The sequence below is a fragment of the Falco naumanni genome, chromosome 3 (genome assembly GCF_017639655.2).
Source record: "Falco naumanni isolate bFalNau1 chromosome 3, bFalNau1.pat, whole genome shotgun sequence".
NCBI classification, from domain to species: domain Eukaryota; kingdom Metazoa; phylum Chordata; class Aves; order Falconiformes; family Falconidae; genus Falco; species Falco naumanni.
This window is the reverse complement of record NC_054056.1, coordinates 10243220-10255539: the sequence shown is the minus strand read 5'-3', so window position 1 is coordinate 10255539 and position 12320 is coordinate 10243220. Positions and strand designations below refer to the sequence as shown.

The 12320-nt window shown below is 41.2% G+C and overlaps 1 protein-coding gene across 7 annotated transcripts in view; it reads right to left on the bottom strand.

Moving 5' to 3' along the window:
• VPS13D (vacuolar protein sorting 13 homolog D) overlaps window positions 1–12320 on the bottom strand; it is a 107461-nt gene that overhangs the window by 21483 nt on the left and 73658 nt on the right. For all 7 annotated transcript variants that reach the window (XM_040586658.1, XM_040586659.1, XM_040586656.1 and 4 more), the window contains 2 exons: window positions 6891–7023; window positions 4754–4949 (listed from right to left, as the gene is read on the bottom strand). In XM_040586658.1, the coding sequence (XP_040442592.1) occupies window positions 4754–4949; window positions 6891–7023 (329 nt within the window). The remainder of the gene's footprint in view (window positions 1–4753; window positions 4950–6890; window positions 7024–12320) is intronic.

The following is a 12320-nucleotide window of genomic DNA, read 5'->3' as shown; positions in this document are numbered from 1 at the left end:
CTACTGAGGTGCTTCAAAATGCACGGGCACAAACCCAGGCTTGCTTAACTTCAAGGATCTAGTAAAAGCAGCATGTAAAATTGTATTTGGAGAGAACAAACTGAGGCGTTTAAAACTCCAGTGAGGACAGCAAAGTACTAAAGAACCTGAAGAGGTCAGAAATATGGCAGGAAATGAAATGGGATTCAACCTACAAAATTGCAACCTGCTTCATCTGGGGAACAATAATCCAGAACACAAATATTAAATGACAAGGAGATCTTTGCAAAGCAGTAAAATAAAATAAAACATAAAAAACTCTTGGGGGGAAAATGGCAAGCAGAAAACTGGATATCGATTTGCAACATGATATGGCAGTAAAACCAGCCAACAATTTTGGATGACCTGCAGAGGACAGCTTGTCACAGAACAGGGACACGACGGTCCCTTTTCACGCAGTACTGATGGGACATACAGACTGAGGGGATTTCAAAGTAGCTCAACAGCATCAGTAGAAGAATCTGGACAGACTAATGACAGAAGAATATGAACCCATAAAATGAAGTTTGACAGTGACTGAAGATCTGACACTGAGGAAGAGCCAATGTCTACAGCCACGTAACGGGGCCACAGGAGTAAAGTGGACAAACTTGCTCAAAAGCAAGCAGATCATTATAAGGACATGTTATCCCACTGGGGAAAAAAAAAAAAGTGGATATGAAGGAACTTGCACTGCCCAAGTCATTCACAGATTAGACCGATGATTCAGCTAAACTGTCCTTTATGCAGCGTTTCCAGATTTAGACAACACAATGAATACCAGTTGATGGATGTATTTGCTCTCTGGCCTCTAGGAAAATCTTAGGAAGGGCTTGCCAGGAGAAGAACAACATCTCCTTCACCGGAGTCGTGGCCCATACATGACTGACATTACCCTTGAAGTCAGCGCTAGATCAAGGCCAAGGTCAGGATGGAATCTGGGACACACACAGAGGCGTTAAGGTTCAAGCAATATTTATCTGTAAAACCTGAGAACCTTGAGAATACACTCTTTGCAGTGTATCAGCCGAGTTGGTGTTCCATACAACTGGCTATGTATTTTCTACTTCTCAGTGTCGCAGGTACTCATGCTCTCAACTCTACTGCTTTTGACCTTACAATCAAACTCCTAGCTAACAGAAAGATGGATGCACAAAGGCAAAAAATAATAATAATTAAAATCACCTGCTGTTGACATGGTCTCAAACAGCTGCACATTTTCAGCTGATGGCATTAAAGTGATGAACAAAAGAACAATTAGCACAGGCTGCTTCTTTCCAGGTGAACTACATTTAAAAGAATCAAACACTTACATAAGGCTTTTCTGTGACCATGAATGGCTCGCCAATTTGAAACCATTCTTTCCCGAATACACTCTAGTTCACCGACAGAATGCATTAGAGCTGGGCAAGTCACAAAGTCATCTCCTTACTTCCAAGTTTCACATCACGACTACTGGGAAAGAACACAAACCCTTGCAGCAACAGTTCAAGAACAATCTTAAACTTGCACTGACCTGGCTGAAGCCTGAGAGAAAGCCAGAATGGCAGTTTCCTGCACGACTTGTTAAGTGAGACACACATCTAAATATAAATGTTCTTTACTTGTGCTGCACTAGGACAAAACACGTTTCTAGGAGAGAGCTTTCCAAGCATATCCAGAGACATAACAGCTTTCCTGTCTTGAACTGGTCTTTAAGACTTTTGGCAGTATACGACAAATATGGAAATAATCAGAACTCTTGTATGTGACACTAGAGTACTTGGAACACACAAACCCCACTCAAAAAAAGGTATCGAGTCACAGGCGTTAACTGTTTATAAATGAGATATATGCTGCATTGTCTACAACTACTTTACACTCTCCTCTGTATTAAAATTTAGAAGTATTAAGACAGCTTTGTTCATAAACCCCAAGCATAACAAACGATTACATAAGAAGTTGTAAGATGAACCTTGAAAGTTCGGCTTTAAAAAAAAATATTTTCCTGTACTTTAAACAAATCACCTTTTATACGACCACCATCAGCTATAAAGCCATTGTCTGCACCCCAGCCGCATTCAGGTGGCTCCACGTCCCAGCACACGGTTCGTGCTAGCTGCACGAGTCCCAGCACAAATCAATACATTCTGAGGCCAAAAGAGACTTGTGTCCCTGTAGCATGGTCACAGTAACACAAGCTACACAGTGTTCCTCAGTGTTCTACTCAATTCAGTAACTTTGCTGGAATTAGAACACGCCTTTTAGGAAAACCTAAAACCTCAAAATTCTTCATCTACATCAAAACTGATCCAATGGTTAAAGTCAAGCAGCTTAAATTCAGGGTTTTTCTAAAATTAAAGCACGTAATTACAGAATTGCAAGGGGCCTATAATTTATGTATCATGCTATTTAAATGCAACCGTAATTAACTGGCTGACTCAACTTTGCACCACTACCGGAAACCTGCACAGACACCGTCAGGCTCAAGATAAGGTCGATAGCTCCTGCCATGCGTATTAACTCTCGTTTTCAGTTGCTCAGAACTACACTTGAGATGTGTTTCTGCCACAAACCGCCACTCGGCAGGGCTGGCCGGGTTGCGGACTCCGCCTGGAGGAGGCTGCATGGCCCAGCCTGCTTAGAATATCCAACTGGAGCCAGCGACTTGGGTCTGGAACACTGCTCTGCTCTGGTTCCAAACCACACATATTTGAACAGTTAACACATGCAGCAGGGGGATATTGGTACACAGCAGTCTCAAAAATGTACAAATCCTTTGTCTTTTTTTTTGTAAAATATACCCCTGAAAGAACACTTTGGTCGCTTCATTATATAAGCACAGTAAAAAAACCCCACCTTACCATACAACATGAGTGCAGGGTTGGTTATAGGAGGTGGTGTGGTTGGGGTTTCTCTCCTCCCTGCCCCCCCCCATTATCTACATATTCTCAAGTACATTTGTTTCTCTAAAATAAGTTTTGCTCTGTTCATCTGAAAAAAAGATTTTGTAGACTGGAGAAGTGTAGCAATTGGGAAAGTTTTTCTTTTGGTGTCCCATCCCCACTCCACCCCCCCACCCCCGAAGGTTGCTGGGTCAGAAACTTTTCGCATTGTGTGTGTAGACACTAAAATAATTCACAGTGCTTGTCTACGACAACAGTATTTCAGAATCTAGTGGAAGCAAAAATGTGTTTCAGCTCATCTGTCTTAACCCTGTCTCTTAATTGTCAGTTAACAAGTTAAAGGGAAATGCATCAGGCAAGCAAACACAAGCTAGAGATAAGGCTGGGCAGAGGCGCTCCCACCCCTCCCAGTTGCTGTCTGGTTTGTCAGCTGTTGATAGCATCATTGCTACTGGGTATTCCCTGTATCTCATAGAAGTGTGTCAAGACAGGAATTTTAAGTATGTGTGTATCTTGAAACAAATTAGAATAGAAACACAGCTCAACTACTAAGACAACTAACAGTACAGCCAGGTATGTTCTCCTCACCTCTAAATAAATAATTCAATCTGTACAGCCACAAGGTTAAGACATACAAACAAAACAGTAGATGTGTTCCCTTGGGGATGCCCTTCACGTTCTCATGTAATTTTGTGTACACAGATGTACTTACCGAACTGGATCCTTGGCCTCTTGGGTTTGCAAATCAAGCCAAGTACCAAACACACAAGATGCGGCATGTGAACACTTCTGTTCTCACAACAAAGTACACCTAGGTTCATTCTTCAGTCTCCTGCACCTCACTCACACTTCATCAAGCTTATTGTTCGTTACTGAAATGCTGACCCCAGACACTTCAGGACTCCAAGTGTGGCACAATAAAACACAGGAAATGGAAAAGCCAAATGGGAAGACAAAACAACCAGAAAACCCAACATTTTGCAAACATTTTTCTCTAAGCTTTCAACAATAAAGTTTACTTAAGATTTTCCTTCACTTCTTCAGAACGCAGTATCTCACGTACACACAACGGAACTTCTTGGCCCGGTACTATCATAAAGTAAACCCTTGGCCACAGAGTAAGAAGGATCTTCTCTTGGAGCCGCCTTTCTAGAACTTGGCCCTTTCTCTCTTCCACGCTCATAGTTGGTGTGCATGAACATTCATTTACTTACGACATCGGTCGTTATTTTGTAGAGACCACATCGTGCCAGTAACGGAGCACAGGCAGGAAGCCAAAGCCTCTGTGCTGCTGTGCTGACACTTAACATCCACACACGTACGGGGAACAGATAAGCACGCAGACATGGGGGCATATATCCACACTTGCTATGAGAACTATTGTACAAAATGAAAATTAGAAGATAATGGCACTATAGACTGATGCCAGAACTCTTCAAACCTTTGAAGAGCTGTTTTTCCACACAGCCAAATGGAACCTGCAGGTAGAGCAGGGAGAACAACTCTCCCATTTCAATTCTGTGGAAGGATTCCATGCTGGAAGTTTTATCTCATTACATACAGCCTCTAAAAAATTTGCTTTAATCTAATGCTGCAGCTTAAGAAATCCCATTTTATGGCGTGGCTTTTCTGTGCAAATATCAGTCTTTTTATAGTATCAACAAATGGCATCTATTAAAGAAAAAGCCAACTGAAAGCACTGGGCTGCAGCACTAATAACAACTCACAGTCAGTTCGAATAAATTATCATTTCTTTGGGTAAGGAAAGATAATCAGATCAGAAACAGCAGCAGGTAATTAATACACATTTTTACAGCATTAAGGATCAGAAATGTGAACTGCTTACTGACCTGGGGCCACTGAGGGTCGCAGTGTCCCTCACCGCCTGTGCAGTTTCCGATGCAAAATCCAGAGCTCCCGCCACAGGTTTGGTCACTGTGCCGACCAGCCCTTTGCCAAGGCCTGATATGAAGCCGCTGACGCCTCCTTCAGTTTTCACACCTTCGACTGTTGAAGTTATGACACTTGTCAGCCCTCCAATGATACCTAGCAGAGACAAGAACGACAAAGTAGGCCAGCAGTATTGCCTCTAAAAATTACAGAGCCTTGCCGCAGCTGATGCTGCCTGCCTACACGATTTACTGTCAAGCTTGACAGAAATGTACTGTGCATTTAGTGCAATACAAAACCTGTTTCAAAACTGATTACATTAGCTAATCACTTTGTATGTGTAGTATACACACAACAATATCCCACAGAAAGAGATTTAATTCCTTATTAAATATGCATATTTTGAAATATTTCCATACTGGTTTATTTCCCAGCTGTATTTACACAAACAGTTCTCATCTGTTCCTGAGGTGAAGTGGTTACTTACAATGTGACAAAACTCTGTTCCCACAAGAGCTTCTAACAATTTGAGACATAAAATAGAAAAGTGCATTTCTCCACTGGAAAAAAAAAAAGTCAATTACTTTAAACTGGCATCGTGTGATTTTAACTGTGATGCTGCCGACAGTCATCTCTGTGCACGTTTCCGTTGCTGGGAATCTGAATGCTCTGAAGAAATCAAGAGCCTACTGTGGCTTCCGAAAACTTGGAACAGTTCGTATTACCTGAGAATATTCTTCACAGATCTCACATCTCCACAATTAGTATATCACAATTTTTAGTGAACTGGCCTAAGCGCTCATTTAAAAACATTTATGGCTATTTGGCTCTTCATCTTTCAGCAGCCAGGTCCTCTTTTTAAGTTCTGTAATTGAAGTACAGACCAGGCAGCATCTCAGCTTCCAGACGTGAGAAGGAGAAAGTACTTAAATCACTTCTCTTGAGTAACTAGAGCTTATGGCTAATTCCTACATTTCAACAAATAGGATTTAGCAGTTACTTGCTTTAAAAAAAAAGAGAAAGAAAAAAATGAAAAAAGCCTAAACAAACAAAAAAACAACCCCAACCCCCCCAAAAGAAACAAACAAAAAAACCTGAATAGGAATCATATAAAAACTCTACAGAATTAAGACAAAAACAGTCCCACTAATTACTGGATAATCCAATAGAACAAAGTGCTTTTTTAACTGACTTTTCAGCAAAGACTGACTTATTTCTGATTTTCTGCATTTCTACCAATATGATTTATTTCAGACTTTACAGCACAGTGGGGAGAGAGAAACCTCTCTCACGACCCATTTCAATACCTACGGCAACTCTGTATGACAAAAGTCCAGCTAACGACTTTTGCTTAGCACAGACAAGACTGCCCTGTTGGTGAAAGGCTGGCTGTCCTTACACGGGCTGCACCAGTTGCACTAGAAGAATGACATTTAAACAAATGCAGTCACGATGATGCAAAATATAAATATTTGATTTAAACTTGGCTTGTATTAATTTAACCTTCTTCAACAGATAAATCATAACTAAATTGATGTGAGATTCGGCCAAATTAAGATTAGTTCGCTGCCTTTTACACAAACTCACTTCTCTAGTTCTTAGTAGACTTAAAAACCCAAAACAGAACCACAAAATAACCCAACTGGTGGAATATGCCTTTGAACTGAGGTACCGATTCTGAGGAAACTCGGGGTTCTGGAACTGAAAGCTATAGTCCAGCCATACTCTTTTGTTTGTTTGTTTAATTTTTTTTTTATTTTAACGTCTGGCCCTCAACAAACCTGTCCCTATGGCTATTTTATGCCTCTATAAAGAAATTGAAGTTTTGGATGAACTTTGTTCGAAATTTCATTTTAATTGGAAGAAAAGCTTTTACTTAGTTACCGGTGAAAGCCCTTAGTCTTAAATGTAGTTTCTGTCAACTACGATCTGCCCGTGCCCCCACTCGACCTGCAAGCACTCAAAGTCAAACACAAAGCCTGGGACAGCTCCACTTCCCTGGCTTCCAGTATCACCCAGTACTGGTACAAACTGCGCTTTTCAGCCAGACCATTACTTTTAAGAGAGAAAGAAGTTAAAATTACAGCTAAGGGTTACCATGTGCAAGTCCATGGATTCCAGCTACGAGATGCTCGCCGCTCGTTGCAGCATGGTACCGAATGTATTCGCGTTCGGTCTGATGTCTGTTATCCATTGTCTTTCCCAAACCATCCGACAAGGTCCCGGCGAACTGCAAGAGTAGAACCAACCTTTTCTGTCACTATCAGAACAACATCTCTTACATCCATTTGCTGAGGAAAACTAGACTCTGGTTGTGAAACAGATTTACACAACTCCTTCTGTTACACGTCTGCAGTCACTCCACCATTCCTGCCATGAAGAAAGCTCTGACATAGATGGACCTGGGCTGTCCACTGGTGCATCCTACATCCTGAGGTGACAGTCCAAAAACCAAGCAGGTGCCCAACTGCAGCAGCCAAGCCAAAACAAATGTAGTCTGTGAAAGATGTACCAGAAGGGCCAGTGACCTTCCAGAAACTCACGGGAATGTTATTTAGATGCAGCGCTTTTCTTCTGCAAAGATATGTGAAAAACTTCAAATATGCCCATAACAAAACTAAAACATTTGCAAGAATTAATTATTTTCAGTAACACAATGTAGAAACAGCCCCATTGTGGGAAGAGCTGGCGGGGGAGCCATGCCACGTCCACTGCAGCACACAGGGTGGGGGGGTGCACTGGAAGAAGCTATGCTGACAAGCCTCCCCAGGTACTACACACTGTAAAACAAAAGCCTAGGGGCAACCCAGAACGTGTGCGTGGAACATTTTTACTCCTTACACTCACCTTTAGCAGTGTGTGGGAAGACCTGAGACATACTTGCAGATGAAAGGATACCTAAGTCCAAACAGGATCTGGTCTGAGAACTCTGACCATTACTGAGTACGCGTCAATGAAAAAGTACCAAATAAATGTGATCTATTGTGATCTGTTGACCTTTAGTTTGATGTAATCAGATACAAAACAGAAGCTTGGTGGAGGGAGGGAGGCAAAAAAAGGAGACAGAAAAACTGAGACCTGACCTCATATTCAGAATATTATTACAGAAAAGGACTGCTAGCAGGTGTTTCCCTGTGCACCTCAGAAATACTCGTCCCAACATGGTTTCTGAAGCCTGTTTTGATAAACAGGATTGTATCTACCCATATAAATAGGAAAAATAAAGATTTCTAACATAAAAAACACCCCACCCACCCACCCGCACAACACCTTATGCCCAGGCTGTGTAGATTCTAATCACTGTATTGAGAAAAATTACTCAGCAGTAGCAAGTTACTTCAGGATTAGAAATCCAAGTAAGCATCAGAATGTAAGCAGTTTAAGTCCAGCTTAAACTCTGCAGGGAGGTTTGAACAAGTTAAAGCACAAGAGCAGACTTGCCTCCCCACCCCCCCCACCCCCCAAATGTCTCGCTTTTAGCTGCCTCCTTCGAGAGATGCGGTATTAGATATTAAGACCTGTGGAAGAGCAGTGATGGTGGCTTGCTGAGCTGTTAACCCAGTCATGCAGAAAATAGTCTCCAGATAAACAAAGGTGACAACAAAAGTGTGACCCACCCTTGTCTTCCTTGGTTTTTGTTAATAAGGTGTGACCTGATAACTTCAAAGTGTGCTTAAGAGCATGTAAATGCCAACATAACTAAATAAAACAGTCTGTGGAACAAATATGAAACTAATCAAGGGAGTTCTAAAACCAGCCCCCTCCTTTTCTATCCTCATTTTCATAATAAGTTCTTTGTCTACTTGCCGATGAAAAAAAAAAACCAAACTACTGACTTGGTCTTTTATCTCTGCATTTTTCCCCATTTCAGATACCCTTTTCCTTGAGAAAGAACTGCAACACAATCCATCAGTATCAGCTAAGCCACGGTACCTGCTTCCTGACCAAAAGGCGCACACGTGCCCCCGGACGGAGCCAGCCCACACAGCAGGCACAGGTAAGGCGGCAGGTATTTCACCTCTCAACCTGCCATCCCCAAACAAAGTGAACTGTGGGTCTTCCAGGCTACTAATTCAAAGTTCTGTAATTTCAATTACTAAAAATATTTCAACTTATCATTAATATGCATTGGTTCATACTTTGCCTTATCCGTTCTGCCTGGACAGAAAAATGAGAACCTCTCCAAGAAGCTCCGTGGATCTGAGCATGTGGCCACCGTCCCTCACAGACACCCCTTTCTCCTCTGACGCTTTTTCTCCCCAAAGCAGATGGCACTTTCTGCATCGCCCCTCCGTGGAGGGACACTGACCTCTTCTCCCAGGTCTGCGTTCCACAGACACTCGATCCCTGGTTTTTCACCCCACACTGTTCACATACGATGTGAAGGTACCACTTGGAAATACACTGCAAGCAGGAATTATGACCCACCACACTTCATTAACTTAAGCTTATGTGGCCTAACATAAACTGATTCTCCTGAGGAGGGTGGGATACGTCCACTTTCACATTTTCTTCCAAATTCCAGGACGTGATGCTACTCTGAGCACTGTCTCTGGAACAAGATGTAAACCACTCAGCACTTCACGATCATTGAAAATGTTATTATGGTTCCATAAACCTGGGGCACGCTGGCCTTAGCTCTGCGGACTCAAGTAAACAGATGATTCATCATTTTGTTTTACATTCAAATAGTGTCACCAATCAGTATTAACTATCTACAAGATCTGCAAAAGCAGTTGAATCTGTACAAGAAACTAATCCACTCATGTTTTAGTGCATGTGTTTGTTTTTCTTTCTTTTTAAAGGGCCAATAATTAAGAAAGTTTTGCCACAAAAACTTTTACCACCGACTATGTATCATTTGCTGCTTCAGCAACAGACGAAACCCAAACCCGCCCGGTATACAGCATCTGCAAATCAAAGCTGGTGCCAAACAACACGCTTAGAGGGCACAGGGAGAATTCAAAGCAAATGAAAACTCTTTCGAGCCTCTGTACTGCATGTTCCCTCTGAGCCAGATGCATGAAGCACACAGCATGGAAATAAGGTTTCAGTAATCTTTTAAAGCCTTTTAAGCTCTTGGCACTGCCTGGTTCTCTAAGGACATCCCAAAAAGATAAATACACAATTATGACTTTAGTCTAAACATTCCATTGTAATTCTAGCATCAGAGAATGGTACATTTACAAATATTATTGACTGAGCAAAGCAGAACATTCCAAGATAGAATTTTAAGGGAGGAAGTGATGAAATTAAATGTAGGTCAGGTATCACTTCTGTGCAAACCTTACACGAACTGCCTGTAAATTAGGACTCGCAGGGTTTGCTCAGTTCTCACCTTTGCTTTGCACGACCCGTTGAAAAAGTTTTGTTGAAGTCCATTCAACACTCACCCCACCTTTCAAAAAACCTTGAACACCACGCGTCAATGATGTTCATACCTTTATCTCCAACAATAAAGGCTGGTTCTCAGAGACCAAAGCACAAATTTAAATATGTTATTTCAGCAAGGTAGAAAAGAGTATTTAAGATTTATTTAGGTTAGAAAGTCTAATGTAAACTGTGAATTGTCACCTTCAGTTCTTATACACAATCTTATATTTCCCAAACAACAGAAATCCCTAGTCATGATGATTAAAACTCATTCCACAGTCTCAACAGTAACTCCCCTAAATACAATTGTCTACGTGAAAGAGAAGACCTGCTTATCACAAGAAACAAAGGCTGTATAGGTAAAGGAAAAACCCAGTGATTATTTGAGTTCTGTCAGATACATTCTTCCTTAAGCCCCAACAGGAACACTGGTTTTGCAGCATCACTGTCCTCCCCTCCGCCACCCTGACATGTACCTTCTTTCTGAGGTACTACCAACAGAAGCAACAGGCATCACAGCACAGGTGGCTTGAAAGGCACAAACATCCCCAATCAGTGAACCTAACAGTAAAACCCTAATAAATATATACACACTAAAATATTAGCTGGAAAATACTGACACCTCCCTGTGCCAAAAGATATATTCATATATAGTACAAAATGTTTTACACCGACACAATAAGCTGTCTTTTTACCATGACATCATGATGTTTCTTTAGATATTATCTAGATACATTTAAAATAAAATGTCAAAACATATTTTATATATATATTTAAAAGTTACCTTAACATAAAACATAGCTACAAGTTACATAAACTCAAGTAGACTGACAGCGTTAGGCACTGGAGGCTGCCTTCTTTAAAGTTGTGTTTTGGCTTTTTTTTAAAAAAAAAAAAACCAACACACATGCACTCCCTTTCTTACTGAACAGAAGGTTTGGAAGCGCTGTTCAGCCAAGTGATTAATTACAGTGGACCATGTCTAAACATTTAACACCTACCTCTAAGTCTCATCCCTGGTGGTTACTTGCCTTCTAGCGGTATCATTAAACATCACCATCTCTGCAGCCTGAGGAAGCCAGTCTCTACACTGACTTCGGACAGTGAAAGGCAACAGTTCAAAATAAAGCATTTATTTCGCTACAAGGAGGCAAAAACCTTCACAGTGTACATGTCACAGGCTAAGGAGACAGCAGTACACGCTGCTAGGATTTGCGGTAGAGTAGTTAGCTATCCTCAAAATCTTGCTGTTAATTCTTTTGGAAGGGTAAAAAGAAAAAAGACGTGCAGTATTCTTGGATACACATAATGACTGTGTGCAGTGGGACAGATAAAGTTGTCTAGTAAATTCTTCAGCCTGAGTTTCCTTGCTTTTATTGCAGTGTCTCATGACTGATACTTAATACATTTCTGCAACTAACCATAAAAATAACTTCTAGAGCAGCTTCTTTACTAATGCAAATACATGCACAGTTATGGAACAGAAGCGCTGCTTGTTTAATTTCACAAACTGGACATCAGCAAGCAGCCAGCCAGCACAGCTTCCTCCTTTCATATCGCTGTGGTCAACTGGGCATTATACTGGGATCAAAAAATTAAATGCTTTAAGGATTTGAAAAAACAGCAGGTGTTTACTTGTCAGATTTAAAAGGCCTAACTATCTGAAACTGTTCCACAAAATACTTTTACCATGGCTTCTGTCAGCGTTGGAAGAATTACTCAAGATATTTAAGCAAGAAAGTCTGTGAACTCAGGTAAATTTATACTCTCCAGACTTTTATGCTTTCCTTTACGTGCTAATACATACCCAGGTCAACTGTTAAACGCAATCCTAAACAGAAAGGGCAGTTCAGGCTGAGCCCAGAAGGCATTTATAACCGAGTCGAACCTCGTAGAGAGAAACGTGTAATGGAACTGTGAATGGAACGGACACACTCTCAATTTAGAGAATACTAAATCAGCAAAATGCTATCATCAGCTTCTCATTTTCAGACATAAACTTTGACCCTCTCTAAATTACTGACATCCAAGAGGAGGCAACAGCTTTTCCCATTGAACAAACGTGTTTGAGATTCGGTGCAGCATTCTCCACCCCTATTTATGTCATATAACTAAAGTAACGGAGCTTTAATTAGCTCACATCCCATCATCAAC